At 42.9% G+C, this 22,466-nt stretch overlaps 3 protein-coding genes across 3 annotated transcripts; 2 read left to right on the top strand and 1 right to left on the bottom strand.

Annotated features, from left to right (window-relative positions):
* Positions 1-3,303: 3,303 nt before the first annotated feature.
* LOC117844943 (actin-depolymerizing factor 2) lies at positions 3,304-4,687 on the top strand. Its single transcript, XM_034725797.2, has 3 exons — positions 3,304-3,706; positions 3,821-4,086; positions 4,227-4,687. The coding sequence occupies exons 1-3, from the start codon at positions 3,704-3,706 to the stop codon at positions 4,375-4,377; spliced, it is 420 nt and encodes a 139-aa protein (XP_034581688.1). The 5' UTR covers positions 3,304-3,703; the 3' UTR covers positions 4,378-4,687.
* A 1,141-nt stretch (positions 4,688-5,828) lies between these two features.
* LOC117844942 (E3 ubiquitin protein ligase RIN2) lies at positions 5,829-12,517 on the bottom strand. The gene is made up of 12 exons (XM_034725795.2): positions 12,049-12,517; positions 10,940-11,017; positions 9,894-9,980; positions 9,703-9,824; positions 9,242-9,338; positions 8,685-8,790; positions 8,011-8,168; positions 7,779-7,916; positions 7,626-7,693; positions 6,677-6,883; positions 6,216-6,579; positions 5,829-6,139 (listed from the first exon to the last, which is right to left on the bottom strand). The coding sequence occupies exons 1-12, from the start codon at positions 12,259-12,261 to the stop codon at positions 6,080-6,082; spliced, it is 1,698 nt and encodes a 565-aa protein (XP_034581686.1). The 5' UTR covers positions 12,262-12,517; the 3' UTR covers positions 5,829-6,079.
* Positions 12,518-17,077: 4,560 nt separating this feature from the next.
* On the top strand, positions 17,078-21,483 carry LOC117842313 (SKA complex subunit 1 homolog). Its single transcript, XM_034722708.2, has 10 exons — positions 17,078-17,274; positions 17,364-17,488; positions 17,931-18,046; positions 18,121-18,214; positions 18,322-18,383; positions 18,480-18,585; positions 18,674-18,703; positions 18,785-18,898; positions 20,348-20,427; positions 20,890-21,483. Exons 1-9 carry the CDS (start codon positions 17,169-17,171, stop codon positions 20,423-20,425), a joined length of 831 nt encoding a protein of 276 aa, XP_034578599.1. The 5' UTR covers positions 17,078-17,168; the 3' UTR covers positions 20,426-20,427; positions 20,890-21,483.
* The last annotated feature ends 983 nt before the right edge of the window (positions 21,484-22,466 follow it).

A 22,466-nucleotide genomic window follows, 5' to 3' on the forward strand; every position in this document is an offset into this window, starting at 1 on the left:
ATGACCTAACCTTGCAATTTGCAAATTACTATGGAATTTTATGATAATTTTTACCTCTTTCTTTTCATCTCTGGTGTTTATATAGTTAGAGCCTTTTTCTAATAATTCTAGTGGCACTTTTTGCCTGAGGTTATACTCGCTTATCATTTGCCAAAATTTGTAGGTCGACCTTAGTCGTTGTAACGCGCCCCTGTTTGGGTGTTGGAAAATGACCCGGCTTAAATTCAATTTGCAGACTAATTTATAACTCTGCAGTGTTTCTATGGAAAATTTAATCTGGCTGTCCCATTTTATAAGAAGAGAATTTTGCTAGGCACTGGTAGCGCTTACTCCTTTTTTTTCCCCTCTTGACTCAGCACTGGTCTTTGCATGTGTTAGTGCCTGTAGATTAGTGTTCTTGTTCTTAGTTTAGTCGTGTGCTTGTTTAAATTATGCTACCTCAATCTTCACAATGGTCTCCACACGATCTGTGTCACTGTCTCTCCATGTGCAAAGTGCACTTGAACCGTAAACAAGTCTGCAACACCTCTTGTTATCAAAATAAATGGAAATGCAAAATATCGTTCTTAATTTGCTCACATTTGATTAATTTCTCGTTTTCTCTGCATTTTTGCCCTAATTAAATTGGAGCGGTAGCTGTCCAGTAACAGTACGGCTGCAGCTGATGGCTTGTTTTGCCCTAATTAAATGAAAAAAAGAGGTCTCGTGGACAGGACACCCACTTCTGCAAGGACAAAAAAGCAGTAGGAGCATGGGTCCAGATCTGAGCCATGAAAACACTGCAGCTGCTATTGCAGTTGACGTTGACCTGGGTGGACTCCACAGCGATTAGCAAGACAAGCCGTTTATTTATTCATTTTCGGGAGTTAAAAACACACTAATCACATGTCAGCTACACGCGTTTAGAAAAGAAGACGGAGATGGGTTGTTGTAATGTCTAAGGAAAGGGACAAACAAGGAATATTTTCCCTCCAAAGGGTAACATGTCTCCGGTCTTCACCCTCGCTGAAGAAAGCCGTTGCCAATGAACAAAATTGTAATCCATAAACCACTTTTCGTAAAAATCTTCTGCAGTAGTCAGCATCATCTTTTACTGCCGTTGCAATGCAAAGAAAGCAGAGAGCCAGTCAAAAAAAATTTAAAAAAAGCAGAAAGACTTTTCTACACCGGTTTTGATAAACTTTAGCCAAGGGGGAAATGGCAAAAGCGGCTTCTGCAATAATACGTTTCCATGGAGAATATGGAGTAACCATAATTTCTTAGTACGTGACGCCAATGATGAAAGATGAAAAGAGATTTATTTATTGATAAACGCCGCACGTGTCCATCGACAGCGAGATGATTGTAATAATTTCATCAATCTCAAAATCTCGATCTTCCACTTCCATTTCTTGATTGTGCTTGTGTGGGTAGGATGTAGCATTCGTATGCTGAGTGTGCACGTGTATATATAGGTGTATGCATATATATTTTATTTACAATAAATCTACGATAAACTCATGATATAATACGTAATAACCACGTGTAAGTATCTTAGTTACTTGTAGCCGTACAGAATGTGTAATTTGGAATTGCGAGAAAAGAAAGAATGAAAGGATTGTATCAGCATTGTCTTTCTTCAATTTTTTTGACCAATAAAGTCCACTTGTGTTTGATTATTTCAGCAAAATTTGGCTAGTTTTGACTAGGGGGTGATCAGAGCAGGTATATGCCGGTGTCATGCCGCCATAATATTGTGCATTTCTATAAAAAAAAAACGCCACATACCATTTTCCTTCCCTCTTTGCCCAACTACTATGCAAAATTATGCACACTACTTTTATTCAAACCCAAAGGGAAAAAAAAGGAATAAAAAAATCCTCCCCTGGCTAATATCTCGGCTCGCGTACGTACATGCGTAACCACACGATATCAGGATCAAGCGATTTTGTCGTCCCAGGAAGTGGACGTTCCGTTCACGACAAGCCCTCGCGGGGCCCACCGGGTGCGTGCCTACGGCCGTATACGACGACTTGTGCCTGTTTCTCTCTCTGATTCTCTCCCATCGTGGCTTTGGCGTGTGATGAGTTGCCCATTTCTGGGGCCCACGCATGGACCCCGGCCACGCCAGCGCGACGGCGACTGCCCCGCGGACTCGGACTCGACCCGACCCGACGACCCCCGAGTCGCTCCGGGTGTGGCGTGGCAGTGAGCCAGTGATTAATTTTGGACTGCCCGTATTGACTTGACTAAGCCAGGCGTAAAACCTTGGGAAAAAGAGAGAGAGAAGGGGTAAAATGGTGAAAATAAATGTAAATTATAATAAGATCCTCCTTAAGCTTCTGAATATCGACCTATGTGATATTTCTCTTGGATGAAAATAAGCGACACACTGAATAACATCATTGTACCATGAAAAGAATAATAAAAGTCACAAAAAGCTGCAATGCTCCGCGAAACGGTGTAAGGTTTATACGGTGTAAGTAATTTAAAGACGGTGCTGGCTTTTTTAGCAAGTGATAGTATATATTTATAGAAATTAAGGAGTAAAAATTATTTTCGAAGTTTTTTTCTTAAAGAAGGTACGGCTTACATTGTCGACAAACAGAGTATATATCGCAAATCTGGATTGATGGACTAGAGCAAGTGGGCCTAGCCCATGTGACAAACTCCAACGTGTAGAATCCTCTGGATCCAGCAGTATGGTGAGCCGGCCCAACCTGATTAAAGAATTTTAATCAACTTATCATATTAGCTAGCCCGTGTTTTTTTAGAAAATGTTTCCCGACCTTTCATTTCAGTGAAACAAAGGCATACACAATTCAAGATTCAGCTGCCCCGTCAACCCGTAAAATCTAGAAGTGCATTGGTATCGGGGATACCGGTTGGTGTTACGCTTCACCAATCAGTGTTAGAAAACTTCCAGAGACTAAGATTAGTACCTGGTCTTTGCTTAAAAAAATTAGTACCGGGTCTAAAATGTAGACCGATATTTTTCTTAGGATCAAAACTCCTTCTTTACAGGATATATGTAACGATAATTAGGGGGTATTTGGATACGAGGTCCTAAACTTTAGGAGTATCACATCGGATGTTCGGATGCTAATTAGAAGGACTAAATATGAGCTAATTATAAAATTAATTGCAGAACCCCTATACTAATTCGAAAGACGAATCTATTGAGCCTAATTAATTCATGATTAGCACATGTTTACTGTAGCAGTACATTGTCAAATCATGGACTAATTAGGCTTAATAAATTCGTCTCGTGAATTAGACTCCATCTGTGCAATTAGTTTTGTAAATAGTCTAGGTTTAATACTCCTAATTAGTATCCAAACATCCGATGTGACGGGTACTAAACTTTAGGAGGTGTTTCCCAAACACCCCCTTAGGAAGGGCACTGTTGTCATTTCTGAAACAAGCTGTGGCAAATGCAAATCATGTACGGTATGTACATGGGGAGCATGTATATTGCCTTGCCTAAACATAGCTCAGACAAAGGCAAGGAGGGGCGACCAAGTCAAACGCTGCCGGCCCCGCAAGACGTGGCGCCAAGGAAGTGCCTCCTCTTGCTGCCATCTCTCTCCCGCGTTTCCCTCCCGTCCTCTCCTCCCCCGCAACAAACACCCTGGTCGTCTCGATCTCCCTCCGCCATCTCTCTCTGTCACTGTCTCCTTTCGCAGGGCCGGGAAGAGAGCTCGATCGGAAGCACGAAGCAGCCATGGTGATCGATATGATGCCCTCCGATCTCTATCTCTGATATCTCTCCATTATTCCTCCCTGGCTCGTGCGTGTTCCGGATTTTGATCGATCGATCGATCAATGTGGGTGTGTGCAGGCGAACTCGGCGTCCGGGCTGGCGGTGAACGACGAGTGCAAGGTGAAGTTCAGGGAGCTGAAGGCGCGGCGGAGCTTCCGGTTCATCGTGTTCAGGATCGACGACAAGGACATGGAGATCAAGGTGGACCGCCTCGGCGACCCCACCCAGGGCTACGGCGACTTCACCGACAGCCTCCCCGCCGACGAGTGCCGCTACGCCATCTACGACCTCGACTTCACCACCGTCGAGAACTGCCAGAAGAGCAAGATCTTCTTCTTCTCCTGGTAACAATTACTCCACTATATTAATGCATAACCTACTTTTTTTTACTCTCGATCACAAATTACTAGTAACTGGGAATGGCAATTAATCAACGATCATTTGATCACGAATAATTTACTCGGCCAAATTAACATGTATGCAGGTCTCCTGACACTGCACGGACCCGGAGCAAGATGCTGTACGCCAGCTCCAAGGACAGGTTCAGGAGGGAGCTGGACGGCATCCAGTGCGAGATCCAGGCCACCGACCCCAGCGAGATGAGCCTCGACATCGTCAGGAGCCGGACCAACTAACTGATCCTCCATCACAAGCCAACAAGACCATGAACAACAGTGCTTCGCGTGCACTATCATTTCATTATTTGAGACCCACCCACTACTAATTGTCCATGATGAGCGATTGATCTTGGACTATATATCTTTCTTCCCATACCATGAATTTTGAAATGTTTTCATTCTTCGTCCTAATCATTCCATGTCTATTTTCCTTGTACTCGTTCATTTCTTCTTGTAAGGAGCATATATATATGGCCATGCCATTTGTTGGGCATAAGAATGCATTTGTTCCCGTAATATAGAAAAAAAAAGGGGGCATTTTAAGCAATGGTATTGCCAAGTTACTTCGCTTGTCAACAATTTTGTGCGGCATGTCAATCTGTATGACTTTGGGATGAACTTTGTACTCCATAAGTTCCAAATTATGGGTCGTTTTTGTTTTACTAGGTTCATAAATATTATTATGTGTCTAGACATACACTATATCTAAGTGCATAACAAAAAACATCTAAAAAAGTCAAAATGACCCACAATTTGAAACGGTGGGAGTAATATTTTTTTTAATAGTAACAATAAGAGAATATGAGCACCATAAGGGTGTTTGGATACACCCGCTAAAGTTTAGCACCTGTCACATCGGATGTTTGGATACTAATTATGAGTATTAAACATAGGCTAATTACAAAACTAATTACATAGATGGAGTCTAATTCGCAAGACGAATCTATTTAGTCTAATTAGTCCATGATTTGACAATGTGGTGCTACAATAACCATTTGCTAATGATAGATTAATTAGGCTTAATAGATTCATCACGCGAATTAGCCCAGGGGTTCTACAATTAGTTTTATAATTAGCTCATATTTAGTCCTCCTAATTAGCATCCGAACATCCAACATGACACTACTAAAGTTTAGCGCCTAGTATCAAACACCCTGAGCCCATAACCCGAAATTGTGGGAATACACACACCTGCAACTGCAATGATTATATGGCGCAGCCGCGCAGGACGGCACGTCCTCGCCTGATTTGGAAAGAGATTGCCACACAGTTTGGCGTAAGCGGTTTAGACATCCTGCATATAGTAGAGGACATTTTAACTTCCGACGCGATCTTTGATGCTGTGACAATAGACATCCTTACGCATGGAAAATCAATGTTTGATTTTTTTTAAATCGAACATGCATCCAAATAGCAATCATCATTACCCCAACTCTGCCTTTTCACTCAACAATGTTAATGTTGGCTCAATGCAGACATTAAGTCCGAGTCCATGCAATTCAAGTACAAGCAGAACAGAGCTGCAGAACCGCCAATTTAGCAGTGCCACATCCATCAGTTTACCTTCCGCCAAAGCTCATCATATAGCTGCAGCCTGCAGGTTAAACTCTGCATGCCCATATAAAATGCTGGAAGAAACAGGGCACCGCGAGCGTGGCGATTACCACTGCTTTCGGAACACATCTGTATATCCCAAAACAAATTTTATTCTGATGGTACTATCTTTCTACATACACTAACCTACAGCATATCGAGGCATTATATTGTACAACTATGGTTGCTATACAAACCATTGGGAACAAAAACAAAGAAAAAAGTCTTTATTACAGAACCAAAAGTGCTTTTACACCCAGGCTCACCTTTAACTATACAGACTTTTCTTATAAGCTTTTATAGCCAGTAAACATCATACTTATATGTTGTATTGCCGATGCCCCTACTATTGCATCAGCAAAAGATTATTCACAGTAGCATTTATGTTGTTCGTCCTCATCAAATCCTACAATGAGAAGCATCAGTGCATGAAAATTCACAAGAATAACAACTGGCAGAGTTTTGGGGGACAAGGCACATACCTCTATAATTAGCTCATCAGGGATATGAGGTAAAACTTCCCGTACTCTATCTACCATAGTGAGAACCTCTGAAAGACTTCCATTGCGAGTAGTGCCTGCAGTGCCTCGGAGCCGCAATCCAGCAGCAGCTGCACTATCAGGTACCGAGGAAGTGGATGGAACAAGAGAGGACCCTGCCATTGGCTCAGGCCATAGGTTCCAGGTGCCATCAGCATGCCCATAATTGTCGGTCACAGAAGCCAACTGCCTCATCATCATCTGAACTCCAGTAAGACCTACTGACCTCACGGCACTAGAGGAGCTGGGATTGTCCATCATGGGGCTCGACCATGGTGGAACCCAGCTAGCATCGAGACCTGCACCTCTGCATCACCAGACAAGGAACCAAATATGAATATATATGGTGAATAAAGTGAACACATAAAATAAGACAATTGAACAATCTAAGTACTGATACATACCTCCAAACAGCATCTGAAGGGTTCTGCTGTTCAACAGGATTTTCATTACCAGGAACTCTATGATTCAACCCCATTGTAAGTTGTTCCGCAATTCGCTGAACATTCGCTACCTCTGCACTTGTAGGCCTTGTAGGCCCTTCGGACGACACAGAGAGGGGTCTCCGACAAGTTGGGCAGGAGTAACCTTCCATTAGTCCTTGATCCAACCTACACATAACAGTGTGATCTCAGGAGAGAATCAAAAGCAGGATGCTTTCCATACACATTTGATGCTATGACATAGAATTCTTCAGCCAATGTCCCTTTCTTTAGAGGGAAAATTTCCAACGCTACACCTTTCTAAGCTCGATCTACTAATTCACTTTTCACTCTGTTCATATATGTGCAAACTCCAAATTTACTTTGATAAACTCTTCCCTGCACAGAATTATATGGGCTCATATGGATTTATGCCTCAACCACCCTGTCAAGGTTGGTCAGATCGATTAAACAGTGTTATGGCAATAAAATTTAACACCTCTGGTTTTCCCATTATATCAGCAAGATTGTAAGTGGGGAAATAAAAATTCATAGGTAGGCATTAGGCCAAAATTTTGTTAGCAAACTAAGCTACACCCATGGACACTAGAAATGGCCAATTTTTTATATTAGGTTGGGATAGCCAACTTAACATACCCTAGAAGTTTTTTCTTTCTTCACAGATCTCATTACAGCAAGAAAACTCAGAACCAATTCAGGAGCACTGGTCTTGCAAACCAATTTGAATCATAACATCAGCTAACCAGTTACAGTAATATAAGTGTCATTTCCTCATGCAAACAAGAGCATCATTTCTAGAGCATGCAGAATAATGAATCAAAAGGTTTCCTCTAAACGAATACAATCTATGAACTCTACTGCAAACTATCAAGTGGCAATTGCACTATATCAAAAGTAAATAAGGGCATACCATGATCGCAAGCAAGCTAGATGGAATAGATGGTTGCAGGACAACTTTTTGGCTCGAGCCATTGGTCCCTACAAGTTGCAGGAGCAAGAAAAAAGTTTAGATACACAAGCAATGGAGCCCCATGTGATCCAGTAGATCTAGATAATTATCTACCCTGCAGATGGCACACTCATCATCATATGCGCAAATTTCATCATATGTAGCATCTGGAAGTTCTCCATCTAGTGAACTAAGAGCCTTCCGTAACTTGATGTAAGTCTTAATCCTCTTCAAAAATGAAACAATAAGAGCCTGGAAATGTTTTAAATGGATGATATCAGCACATCACATCGAAATGTAAACCTCAAAACATTACACAATTTATACAAGTGCATGTGTCACTTACGCGCAAGTTCAATAAGAGAACGGCATCAACCAGATGAAACGCCATACCACGAAGCCAAAAGATCATCGAGTAATGACCAAGTGACATCAACAAGCTTATCAAGTCAATGGCAAAACCGAAATCTCTGGTAAGCTTGCCTCTCCATTCAGAAAAAGATCCTGCAGTTATGAAGAATGATCAGGTCCTGGTGAAGAAGTATATTCGACAAGAGGATGCACGGCGAATGAACGGTAGTCATACTCAACTTGAACTGACATCTTCCAAAAGACAACGAGCAGACAGAAAAAAAAAACAGCAAAACTAGTAAACAACTGTTGGCCACTGACACGGGCTCCATAGAGCAACTTTGAGTACCAATTTGCATTGCCATTTATATGTAAAATCAAGTAAACTCTATAATAATATGAAACTATGGCAAATATCTTTCAGACAAATGCCACCATATTTTCAAAGCCAACCTATACTTCAGAATGATATTGCAAGCTATGAATTCTAGGATGCAACCTTTATTTAGTGGTAGTACCTATATTCCTCTCAAGGTTACTACAGTTAAGATTTAAGAAGCAAGCAACCACAAGATTTGCACATCAAATAATCTGCGCACCACATTTGTTAACCAACTGTAGTAATTTAACTCATCAGCTAACCACAGAAGAGGAAATAGCAGCTTATACCTGCTGCTTGCTTATAAGATTTTTGGAAATCAAGAAAGTCTGCACCACTTTCCATTAGATGTCGCTGCCAGATGTCAAATAACTGAAACCCATGCACCATGATAGACTGCCAACAAAAATCATGAGATAAGGCGTGAGGAGATTCAGAAGTACTAACTTATGCAGTATGCATTTTGAAATTAGGAGTTCATCTTTACTACTTGAAAAGATTGAGTTGGTGGTCATGGTAGTTTTGACCAGCTCCACCTTCAGGGATTTTATGTGCGTTGATTTGCTATGCGTGTCTATGTGCAGGATGTGGGCTGATGATATGAATCTCTATGGCTTGGAGATCTGTGAATGTTTTACATGCAATTTCTTTATTTAAAGATAATAATTGCATATGGTAAAAAGGTCCAGAGATGTTTTAGATTGTAATAATTGTTTATTTGATGTCAGTACCAACAGATGTTACAGATTGGCACCCAGCTAGTATTAATCAAGATCAAGCTTCGAGGCTAAATGGTCAAAGGAGAGCACTGAAGAAGTGTTTTTTCCAACAACCCTGATTGAATTACCTGCAGTGTATCAAAGGCAATGCTAAGTGGCTCAAAGAACAGGAGCCAAAATAACTTGGAATTACAGGAGCTGCAGAACCCAACACAGAACTTCATCCTGGATAAGATAGATAAATAAAGCACTGGCCAGTCCATTGAACAGAGAGAACATACTCAAACATAAAGCTTGTAAAATACTAAATATTACAATGCATAGAGACAGCAACGACAGTTTGACATGGTAAATTGTCCATAGGCAGTAATATAAAAGAATTCTCCATTAATACATGATACTGCTGGTTACAAACTATGAAAGGGTGTGCAAATAGATAAAATGTCATGAGAATCTAAGTCATTATGAACCCGTATGCTTGAGGAAATCCAGTACTCAAGGATTACCTTGTGCATATCAAAATGTACCCATCATACTATATGCAGGTTATAAATAAATGGATGAATACAAACTAAACAAGAAATATTACCATAGTAGATCAGCTGATAAAACCAGAAGCAACGCAGAGTACACACGAAAATATTTTGATGGAGTAGCTGATGGAGAAGCATTGAGCTGCTCAAGGCGTTCTCTGGCCAATGATTGAAACATCTGGATGTGACATGCATTTCAGTTAATGTGATTGGTAGAACCTCAACAAGCACAAGTTGCAAACTGTACCTTCAGTGAACAAAGAATGACCAACCAAGTTGACCAAAGGATAATTTGTTGAGAACTAGGAGGCACAATCAGTGGGAGAAAAGTTCCCTGTAACAGAACATTGATTAATTGTATCACGGAAGGAGTCCTTGACATTTAGTCAAATTACGGACAACAAGGCATAAATAAATAATGTACTTATCAAAGAAAAAGGATAACAAAACTAACAAATGTTATCTAAAGGAGCACACACTGCAGCTTAATATTAGGAGTTGCCCAGTATAAAATATTTTGTGCAGCATGTCGAGAACAGCTGCTAAGACTTAGGATTGGCTACAGACCTCATTTAACGTAAGAGATGCATATGACATTTAGAACACTAGGAGGGAATTTAGCAGTCACTAAGAAACAATTGCTTTGATTAATAAGCAACCCATTTAGTCGTAGAAACTCGCTTGTTTGTCTTTTGTTGAAACCCATTGGGTGACAGGATGAACTATGAACAATAGTACTAATGCAGTGTACACTGACACGATTATAAACATAACCTTTGCAGTGTTAGAAGTGCAAAATTATAATTGAATTATAACTGGTACTTCCAAAGGCACTTCGATATAAACAAATACTTAAAGCATGCAGAATGGTGGCTAGGCAAAATATTAGTAAATTGTAAATTAGAAGTTTTGGTTATACTACAGATGTACAGACACTATCAGGAACGCACAACTGTACTGCCGTATTTTATTTTGGTTGAAAGTCATAAACTAAAGTAATGTTACATTTTATTTCATTAGGAAAGTAGTTCACTATCATGCTGTTTGAGTCCCACTACTCGCTAGGGTACTAGATGGAAGTGACATCATATCAAGCATACATGTTGAAGAAAGTGACTACGCGTAGCATATGAATGACATGTTGTACTTCCCAATGAAAGAAGAATACAAGGCTAAAACAAGTTTATTAGCAGGGAGATTATTGTAAGAAACAAAAATCATTCAACTAATCCAGTGCAGGAGTTTTCTTTTGACGCACAGAAGAAGCACAGACAAAAATACGAGAGAAAGTACCTTGTAAATTACATAGTTAATGATGTGCTCCAATACTTTTCTTGTCTCTAAGGAAGTTAGCTGAACAAAAAATAGAGTCTGCATGGAAAAAAGAAACAGCAATAAAGCTGCTGCGCCATATATAAAGGAAAGGTAGAAATATGCTTGATATATAGCTAAGGTGCAGCATCCAAATGAAATCTGTATAGGGATTTTTTGCACTAGCAAAATAACAAGAAGATTTCAAATGTTCAGCTCTCATGCTGAAGTCCACTTTGTATGAATAAATTTAAACCGTGAAAAGCCTAAAGGCTGTTGTGCTGCATCCAATAACTGATACTCCAGTTTTGTTTGTAGTTCCCTACCAGCTACCGCTTTCGTGAAACAGTAATTGGCTTTGACGCTTCGCATAAGACTCTAAACTCAGTTATCCAGTATGGTGAGCCAACAGTTTAACCTCCTTTATGAAATGAGAATAGATAATAATCAGCTTCTGTTGTACACTATGCAGCACAATAGTATGGCTATCACCCCAGCAATCAAAAACCAAAATCATGAAGCTATCCAACTGCCAACAGGAACCCCATCCAGACAACGGATGATGCATCCCATGACAATGACAAGCATCCGCCATTCAACTATGTCATCAAACTTACATTCTAGAAACTTCCCCCCTTTATGATCACTCAACTTAAACTCCTACTAGCACATGCATTTAGCCTGTTCCAAACATTCCTTTGAAAAAGGAAATTCGGAGTTCACCAATTCAACCAACACGTTGTTCATTTAAAACACCTCCACTCAGTGGAGGGGGCGGGGCAACTCCCATCTGTCTGATTAAGCAAGTTAAACAAATCGCACAAGGACCAGCAGAGACAACCCACAGAGGCTTTCTCTAATCAAATTTGCCACATTAAAACAACAACCTAGGGACCACTACAGCAGTAATAAATAACGCAGCTAGCTAACGCAATTAGTCCCCCAGAACATGTAACCCATCTCAATGAGCTCGATCAGTCACCTACACCATAACAATCCAATCTCCCTCATTCGAACCCGGAAAGGCACCAATCGTGCGAGGGCAGCCCCCGCGGAACAACCCCAAATGGAGGAGGAACAACGGAGCCCACCTTGAGCGCGAGGAGGATGACGAGGAACGCGTGCGCGGCCAGATTCGCCAGGAGCGCGACGGTGACCCGCGACCGCAGCACGGCCCCGAGCCAGTCCCCGCCCCCGCCCGCCCCGGCCTCGTCGTCGAGGAGCGAGGACGCCCACCACTGCAGCGCGGCGGCGCTGGCCGCCGTGGAGGCGGCCGCGACGTAGAGGCAGTTCACCGCCGCCATGCGCCCCGCATCGGTCGCCCGCCGCCGGGGACGAGACAGCCGGGACCCCCCCTAACCTGCACCTGCCCTAGCGCGCAGCTTCTCCGCGGCCGCTCCTCCCTCCCGATCCCGCGCAGGGGGTATGCTTTGCTTGGTGCGCGCGCCTCCGGCGCTTTATTCGCGTGGGGAAGGGGAGGAAGGCAGGAGGCGATGCCGCGAGCGATGGCGAGGAGGGACCGTGACGGAACGGAAGGCGAGGAGCATGAGGGGGGGAGGCGGAGGGGGACAAAATTATTGCGGCAGCGAGGGGGGATATTTTTATTTTAGGTTTTTTTTTTCTGGATCAGATTAATTACGCGATAGGCATGGTAGACTAATTAATCCAGAGTTAGCAGTATTTATTTGAAGGGGTTTAAAGTCCGGAGACTTTATCGAAACAGTCCTTCCAACTACGCTTAATTGTGTTCATGCTTCCGCCTGCCCTTCTCGCGAAGCAGGCGTGGACGTGCGGTGCGAAACCTGTTTAGGAAAAGGTGGTTTCCGTAAATCTGGCGCTTCTGGAAGGCGTTAACCGGTACGGCGCGCGCGCGCGTGACGCGCCTGCGCGGAGGCGGGGGGTGTCGTCGGGTGGGCCCGGCGCGTCAGCGGGTACCGGAAAGGCGGGTTCGGTAGGTGCCCGTGGCAGGCAGGCGTGGGCGAGGGCGTGGCAGTGGCACGGTGGGTTCGGCGGCGCTGTCGCCGAGCCGTGACCCGGTCTCCGGCCGCCGCGCGCCGACGCAGGGTGGAAACTTTTGTTCCGGTCCCTCGTTTGTTGGGGGCGCTTTTTTTTTTCTAAGAACGGATAAAGCTTGCGTGTGTTTGATTTGAGAAGAAATGGCCGCCGAAAGTAACACTTGATGTGCTTGTTCTTACCCTATCACACTTTGGCATCGTACTACACGTCATAAGGACTTGGCTAGATTAGCTCCCCCCTAAACCAGCGCGGTGATCGTCAGCAAGTTTAAATAAAGCACGAAGTTAGGAGCTTGGTCTAATCTAGGCATGTTTGGTTTTCGAAATTAAAAAAAAGAATCTAGGCATGTGCCTGCGGCTACCGCCTACCGAAAGGACATTTCATATGCGAGTCCTCACCCTATCACACTTTGACATCATAGTATAGATTTTGAAGCGACCTAAGCTCGTACTTGATTTCGTACTCTTACTTAGACTTGGCCCTTGGTCACTTCCCACAAAACTCCCAACTTTGGCACTATGCAAAAAGAAGATTCCCCATCACATCAAACTTGCGGTACATGTATGGAGTACTAAATGTAGACGAAATCAAAAATTAATTGCACAGTTTTGTTGTACTTTGCGAGACGAATCTTTTGAGCCTAATTAGTCAATATTTGGACAATAATTCACAAATACAAACGAAACGCTACAGTGTTGCTACAGTAATTTAGCACCTCCCAAATTCCCTAAGTAAACAAGGGCTTGGGATAAATATCGTATACTGGAGTATTGTACTAACTAAATTTGACTTTTTGACGGGGCGGCTTAGAAAAACGAAAGAGGAAGACTTATCAGAAGCCAAAACCATAGAATGCCTTCTAGAACGGGCGTTCCTTTTTTGTGTTTTTCTACTGTTTTCTTGACTTCTTGTACTGTTTTTTAGGAAAAAATAATTAGCTACGTATACCAACAATGTTGTTGTGTTCGTGCTTAATCTGTCTCGCGCTGTCCGCTGACAACAATGCATAACACAAACAAAGAGAACTTTGTTAAAGAAAGAGGTATTTCATATCACCTTATCTGTGACTTTACAGTTTACACTCATTTGTCTCAGCTTTGGACAATTGTCTTCGCAACGAAAAAAATGTTCTGTTGCCGGTTACTTCTGCCAAAACAGAGGGAAATTGTGCGCTGACTTGTCAAGAGCAGAGTGATAGGAATATGAAGTAATTTTGAAACATAAAAGGCAAAAATACATTAAAAAAATAAGTAAAAAACATCCTTGCAAAAACCCGCAGATGTCCGACCACCATGGGATGATATCCGTCACCTTGCGATGGAGACGTGACAGAAGTAGAAATAATTTTCTTGGTAACAATCCAGCTTGTCATCATGAGCAGGCAACAAAGCCACACCCATCATTAAGGTCAATGTTTAGTTACCCCAAATTCCTAACTTTGGCACTACGTAAAAAGAAGATTCCCCATCACATCAAACTTGCGGTACATGCATGGAGTACTAAATATAGACGAAATCAAAAACTAATTGCACAGTTTTGTTCGACTTTGCGAGACGAATCTTTTGAGTCTAATTAGTCAATGTTTGGACAATAATTCACAAATACAAACGAAATGCTACAGTTGCGCATTTATAGCAAAATTCCAACTTTGGCACTCCCAAATTCGGAACTAAACAAGGTCTAACAGGGCTGATGATGTGGGCAGATACAGCAAAGGCTACACCCTAGCCTAAAATTCAGCACGTGCAAAACTCTGGTCCTGTTTTCCACCTCCTAAAATTTTAGCTCCTAAAAAATTTTAGTCAGTTTTTAGTCCATGGTCTAAAGCATGTTTAGTTCCACCTCCTAAAACTGATTAAAATTAATAAATATTGTGACAAAATGATCATACTGCCCTCCCCCTATGCCCTTGGTCCTTCTCTGCTCGCCCCCTCCCCTCCTCCCGCTTCCCCGCACACACCCGCCTGAGCCCTCTGCTGCCCCCACCGGCGGCGGCCGACGCCCTCCTCCCGCCGGCACCGCCCCCTTCCCTCCTCCCGCCGGCGCCCCTCCCCTCTCTCCTTCCCTCGGGCACCGCCCCCTCCCCTCCTCTTCTTCCCCGGCGCCGCCCCCTACCCTCCAATCAAGGCCGTCGCGCCCCTCCTCTCCTCTTCTTCCTCGGCCGATGTCCCCCTCCCCTCCTCTTCTTCCGCGGCACCGCCGCCCCCCTCCCGGTCCTCCCTCGCCTGGATCCGGTGGCGGCGGGGATCCAGCGGGGGAGCGCCCAATCGGCCCGTGCGGCGACGCAAGGGAGTGGGGGTGGCAGATCTGGCGGGGGATGGCACGGCCGCCGGTGAGAGGCTGTGGGCGCTGGCGTGAAGGAGGGAGGGAGCGGTGGCGGGGTTGGGGAGGGTGCGGGGGCAGAGGCAATAAAAGGAGGGGTAGTGGGAGTCCAACACTGGTTTTAGGAGGTTTTATGAGGGGGTGGGGGGACTAAAAGTTTTGAGCCTCAAAGTCACTTTTTAGGAGGAGTGTTTGGATTTTTAGTCACTTTTTAGGAGCTAAAATTTTAGGAGGTTGGAAACAAAGAGGGTCTCTCTTATTGGTTCTTTGAAATCGGTTCTCTCTTATTGGTTCTTTGAAATCGGTTCGAATCAAAATGGATGTCTTAAAAAAAGAGTAAGTACCCTTTTTCCTCTATGGCTGGCTACAACTTTTGTGCAAACACAATCTGCACTAAACATTCAAAAGGTACAAAGGCAAAGGCAAAAAAAAGCTAGTCAAATTCCTATGATTTTTCTTAGGTCCCGTTTGGATCCTTCATCTTGAAGGAATTGAAATCTACTTAATGTAGTAGGCTAATTTATGTTAGAATGTGGCATTCCACAACTTTCCAAAGTTTAGATATAAGCCTACCTTAACTTTATGGGGTGGGAGATAAAAATTGATTCTATAGATTATGATTATTAGAATGAAATTCAATTCTTATAGCATGCTCTTGGACTCGCTTTCCTATAGCAGAAGTGCAGCACATAAATATCTCTCCCATATCACTAACAATAATATACAAATATATTCCACATATAATTATAGTAGCTTAATTAATTTGTGTCTAAATTATGATTATTAGAATGGAATTCAATTCTAAAGATCCAAATGGGACCTTAATGGAATAGCTTGTTCCATCTAAAGAAGTTCTAACACGAGTTGCAATTCCTTGGAAAGTTTTTATTTTAATCACTACGGTATTCTTGCGTTTTCATCCCAACAACTTGAAATGCTACATCGTTTTAACAAGCCTGCGCGTTTTTTCCCCCGAGCTTTGAGTTCCGGATAGACCTTTCTTTAGCTTAGGAGTGTTTGGAAACACCGTGCTAAATTTTAGCACCTGTCACATTGGATGTTTGGATACTAATTAGGAGTATTAAATATAGTCTAATTATAAAACTAATTGCACAAATGGAGTCTAATTCGCGAGACGAATCTATTAAGCCTAATTAGTCCATGATTTGACTATGTGGTACTACAGTAACCATTTGCTAATGATGGATTAATTAGCCTTAGGTCCCGTTTGGAACCCTCCATTTTGAAGGAATTGGAATCTATTTAATGGAGTAGACTAATTTATCTTGGAATGTGGGATTCCACAACTTTCCAAAGTTTAGATATAAGCCTATGTTAAATTCATAGGGTGGGAGATGGAAATTGATTCTATAGATTATGATTATTAGAATGGAATTTAATTCTTATAGCACGCTCTTCGACTCGCTTCCATGTAGCAGAAATGCAGCACATAAGTATCTCTCTCATATGACCAACAATAATATATAAATATATTCCACATACAATTATATTAGCTTAATTAATTTATTTCTAAATTATGATTATTAGAATGGAATTCAATTCCAAGGATCCAAACGGGACCTTAATAGATTCGTCTCGCGAATTAGACTCCATCTGTGCAATTAGTTTTATAATTAGCTCATGTTTAGTCCTTCTAATTAGCATACGAATATCCGATATGATCCTGCTAAAGTTTAGCCCCTCGTATCCAAACTAGTTCAAACTTGTAAAATTGGGATGTGCGGGTAACAAAACACCCCATTATATTCACCCAATTTTCAATTTCCAGCAGCAATCCGGCCTCGCCTTCAGTTCCCGCCCAAAGCCCCCAAACCGCTTCTCCCCGCCGTCGGCGCCGCCTCCCATCCTTGCCATGGAAGCCGGCGACGGGAGCCCCGCGGCCTCGCCTCTGGACGCCGTGGCCGCCGCCTTCAAGTCCCGCGTCATGGAGCTTCAGGACCTCGTCCTCGCCCGCAGCAGTACGCCTCTCCTCGCCGAATCCCCGCTCCGTAAACCCTAGGTGGGTGCTAAGTACTGACCCGGCCCCCATCCCCCACTCCCTTCGCAGTGTTCCCGGCGACGGCGCTGCCGGACCTCGCCTCCGTCAACGCGTCGGTGACGGCGATGGAGTCGCAGGTGCAGGACATCCGCCGCCGCCTCCAGGAGGAGCTTGACGCCATCCCTAAGGCAAAGGTACGGCTTCGTCGCTCGATTCACCGCGGGAATGCCGGGGATGGTGCTTCTTTGAGTCTCCATGTGCCTCCGGATGCTGATCCGCCGGTTGCTTTAACAGAAACCAGAAGGGACGGGATAAATATGCCATTTCCAAACTGTGTAGAAATGGTGGTGTTGAGTTTAGGCTTCAAATTGGGGATTTCTTAGCCTTTTACTGTTTCTGGATGGATGATAGGTTCAAAGCTCAGGTTCGTGTCTGTAAATGAGGAAACGGGATCTTGATTAGCAGCAGTTTTTGTGCTTGGAGAAATTGTTGCAGGAATTGGCCTATTGGGAAAATCGAGACGTTTTATGCTTGCTCCTAACATTCTAAAACGAATTTCGTTATATGTTGGCGTCTTGGTGATAGATGGTTGTTTTCTCACTGTCGACTTCATTGAATCCACATGCTGACATGCAGAAGCTTATCGAGCGGTCCTTGAAGCAGGAAGAGAAGCTTCAGCACATGCTTGCCAACCTACCTTCTGGGATGCATGGGGAGGTCTTGGCTACTCATCTGGAACAGAGCTCATCAAGGTATCTGCTGAATATGGTTGTATCTTTTGTTTCAGCCTTCATTTGGCCGTAATAACATGCTGCTTATGTTTCAGGATGCTCCCAGAGTGCTTTAATTTCAGCTCATCTGTTTCTCAATATAATGAATGTGAGTTGAAGATTAAGGAGGAGCCAGTTGCTGCTCCCAAGGTAAAGCTACTTAATCTCGTGCGCTATTCAGGGATTCTAGCTGCTTTTCTTCTTCATGAAAGTTTTAGCTGTTTGCTGAACTTTTGCTTTCTTTGATTGCTGAGAAGAAAGGAAGAGCACCTGCACCGCGCTGGTACATCTCAACTGAGGAGCTTGCTTCGTTGTCATCGTTAGTTCTCAGTCTGCAACCTTTTCCTTTTTCCGATCAAATTCGGCCATCTGTTATTACGACTGAATATGAAATATGTGATCGTTGTCATTGCAGGTACATGAGGGGAAGACTGACTTTGGAGAAGGTTAATATCGCAATTAATGAAGTGGCCTCATATGCAGATGCCAATGCTCACCTTGTTACATGCCCTAAGAAAAAGGTTTGTTTTATTTCATTCCACCTTTTGGCAGTGATATGTATTTTTTTTGTATGACGGGCTGTTGACCATGCTGTCAGTGTTCTTGCAGTTGTCTGAAGATATGTGGGATAAAGCTTTGGTAAGCCCAATCTAGATGCCATCAACCAGATTCCTTTCCTCATTTTATTCAAAAATTCATTCATTTGGATGTTCTATTCAGGAACTAAGGGACATTGCAGCAACTGAGGCAGTGAAAGGGAAGCCTTTCTTCCTGGAGGTCGACATCAAAGGACCTGGTCTAAAACTTGATAACACGGGAAAAGCTATTCTTACAGTGAGTGTATACAACTTTAGCTACTTACTGTGACAATACATAGAGCATATAGCCAAATGATATTTTTTCTTTATCATTTACATCACTGAAGATGATTAATGATGTAATGTTTGGCCTTCATGCAATCTGTTATTTCTGAAATATAATGTTTGCACCGTTTTGAATGTATAACCAAAATAATCTATATGTGGACTGTCAAACTTGAACCATCAGTAAACAAGATAAGATACATAAGATACTATACTTTTACATTAAGCATTAGATGAACAACAACAACAACAACAACAACATAGCCTTTCAGTCCCAAGCAAGTTGGGGTAGGCTAGAGTTGAAACCTAACAAGAGCTACAAATCAGGGTTAGGGCACATGAATAACTGTTTTCCAAGCACTCCTATCTAGGGCTAAATCTTTGGGTATATTCTATCCCTTCAAATATCCTTTTATTGCCTCTTCCCATGTCAATTTCGGTCTTCCTCTGCCTCTCTTCACATTACTGTCACGCCTTAGGGTTCCATTACACACCGGTGCCTTCGGAGGCCTCCGTTGGACATGTCCAAACCATCTCAGCCGGTGTTGGATAAGCTTTTCTTCAATTGGTGCTACCCCTAACCTATCACGTATATCCTCATTCCGGACTTGATCTCTTCTCGTATGACCACAAATCCAACACAACATACGCATTTCTGCAACACTTATCTGCTAGACATGTCGTCCTTTTGTAGGCCAACATTCTGCACCATACAACATTGCAGGTCTAATCGCCGTCCTATAAAACTTGCCTTTTAACTTCAATGGTACCCTCTTGTCATATAAAATTCCTGATGCTTGGCGCCACTTCATCCACCCCACTTTGATTCTATGGCTAACATCCTCATCAACATCCCCTAATGCTTTTAGCATTGATCCCAAATATCAAAATGTATCCTTCCTGGGCACTACTTGACCTTCCAAACTGACATCTCCCTCCTCATGTGTAGTAGTGCCAAAGTCACATCTTATATATTCAGTTTTAGTTCTGCTGAGTCTAAAACTTTTTGACTCATGGTCTCCCACCACAACTCCAGTTTCCTATTTACTCCTGCTTGACTTTCATCAACTAGCACTACATCATCCGCGAAGAGCATACACCAAGGGATATCCCCTTAGATGAAAAAAATACACAATTGCAAATTTCTTCTGGCTTCATACACAGTTGAATCACTTTTCATGTAACCTGATGCTACAAAATATGTGAACCCTGCATTACAGTCCACTACCCTTCAGAACAGTAGGTCATAATGTGCACTTGTAAGAGCATTGATCTTGCAGTATTGTTGATAAAGTTTGGTAGCTAAAGAGATATAAATATTTTTAAAATATAGGCTGCAATTATATTTCCTGGTTGTCACCTGCTCATTTTGTTAGCAATTTAAGTTGCTCTGTTACATTCATCTGCTACTGTCCTCCAGGTCCTTCGCCATCTTGGACGCATCCATGAAACAAGGATTGGGCACCATCGGGTCTTTATACTGTCAAAACAGGCCTGAAGGTATATCTCATTTGATCAAACTTGCTGCACATCCTGCAATCTGTCAATGTCTGGTAGCCTCCTTGCTGTGATATTGCAAATCTCAGATGTGCTTCCTGGATGATTCAGAGATTGCTGTGCTTTCATCAGCGATCTGCTTGGCCGCGTGCTTTCATTTGTACTGTGCTTACATTGTCCAAAACTCCCATGCCATGTATATGTTCAATTGCAAGCTTATCCGTGCAATAGAGACTCTAGTTGGCCAATGCTTAGGAGCCAACAACATCCCGTGTGATGTACATCAATACAAAGGTTGGATAAGAAAATGGCTACCCCAGGGGGATCTAGTGTACACTTTTGGCTTCTCAGCAATTTGCTGGGCAGGGTAGAAATGTAGAAATAGAGCCTGCTTCGACAAAAAAATCATCAAAAACCCTGTGGAGATTATTTTTCATGCTTGTTCTTTCATGACCTATTGGGCAGGCCTGTACAAGACGGATCTGCAAGAGAAGCTGCTCGATGGTGTCAAGGTGCTGCTGTCCTGCGCTCACAAAGTACTGGCTCAACAAGCAAGGCCGCCTCCGCCAGCTCTGTTGCCGCCCATCCAGGAAGATCGGGAGGAGGATGCGACGTGAAGCTGAAGACGAACCTGGAAAGATGGATCATCTTCATGTGCTGGAGTCTCCAAAAACTATCTAGATTGTAATATAAGAAGTTTGATAGCGTGGTAAACTTTAGATGTCGCAAGTAGGGGAGGGTGAAAACTCCTGTTGAGTCTAGGAATCCTAGGCCGCTTTCTAGTAGGCTGCTTTCTTCTTCTGTTAGGCATCTTTTCTGTACCGAACCTCTGTATTTCCGTTTCAAATGAAATGGGAATGGGGCTGAGCCTCGCGTCGAAAAAAAATATGAGAGCAAGCTGTAATTTTGTCTTTCATTTTTCCTCTTTTTGGAGCTGCTGGTTAGGAGAGTACACGTGTGCAGACATAACTTAACTGGATGGATGTGATTTTTCATCAATTGTGTACCGAGGTGCTGCTGATGGCAGAGCATCAGGTGCTTGATTGCCTGGGCAACTTATACAGTTCTTGTTATCTTTGCTTGGAAGCGAGAACCGAGTGCTGTCCAAGGTTTATAGAGGCAGCAGAAACTCATTGCATGGCTGCTAGAAAAGAAGTGGTGGAAGCGAGCGGAAATGGCCTTTTTGTTGTTGATTTTTCATGTGCTCATTTGGCAGACAAGACCACTTCAGCTGTGTTTTGGCTTTCAAGCTAAGCTTCTGACCAGCAAACTGTAGCTCTGCATTCAAAGCGAGAGAATGAAAATTGAGAGACAAACTGTAGTAAACCAGGTTTTCTCTGTTGTCTCTTTTGTATTTTTTGTTCGCTCTTTTCCATGTATGCAGATTCCTGGATTTTGATCCAAATAAATCTCATCCAAATACGTTTGTTGTGGGGGCAATGTTCTTTTGGACAGGATCTTAATCGTTCGGCACAAGTTTGAACTCAATAAACCAAATCTGAATCAAATTCACTGCAGCTATCAATCGGGTTTGAAAAGATCATATAAGGAGTATACACATTAGTTCTTGGACAGTTGGACTTGTCTCGGTGTCATCCAAGTTCTCAAAATGCACATTCGTGTAGACTTTTTAAGTGTGCTATCTGCGATCCAAAACATGTGAAGTGAGTGATTAGCTGGCTAATGATGTCCTGTGTTCCAGTCAGAGAAGTGACAATACAGAAGAGAAGAGGGGGCCGGTGTGTCTACAACTCTACATTGTCCATGGAGTCAGACTACACGTAGTTGAATAGACAAACTTTGGCTCAGCTAGAGCAAGACATAAAGTCAGTTGGTTTTGTGCATGGTAGCCTAAACGTGAATTCTGTTGTATAGACCCATCCTATTTTCCATTCGCATATAAGTGAGGCAAGTGAAAGCGTGGATGAAAGATTGGAATTGTTCGAATTAGCAGAGACGGGTGTCGTTCTTAAACATTTTCCGTCTGCGTTGTGTGACTAGCCTTTTAGCCGCGGACATTAAAGAGCAGATAGGGAAGCTGA

Source organism: Setaria viridis, chromosome 2 (genome assembly GCF_005286985.2).
Source record: "Setaria viridis chromosome 2, Setaria_viridis_v4.0, whole genome shotgun sequence".
Taxonomy (NCBI): domain Eukaryota; kingdom Viridiplantae; phylum Streptophyta; class Magnoliopsida; order Poales; family Poaceae; genus Setaria; species Setaria viridis.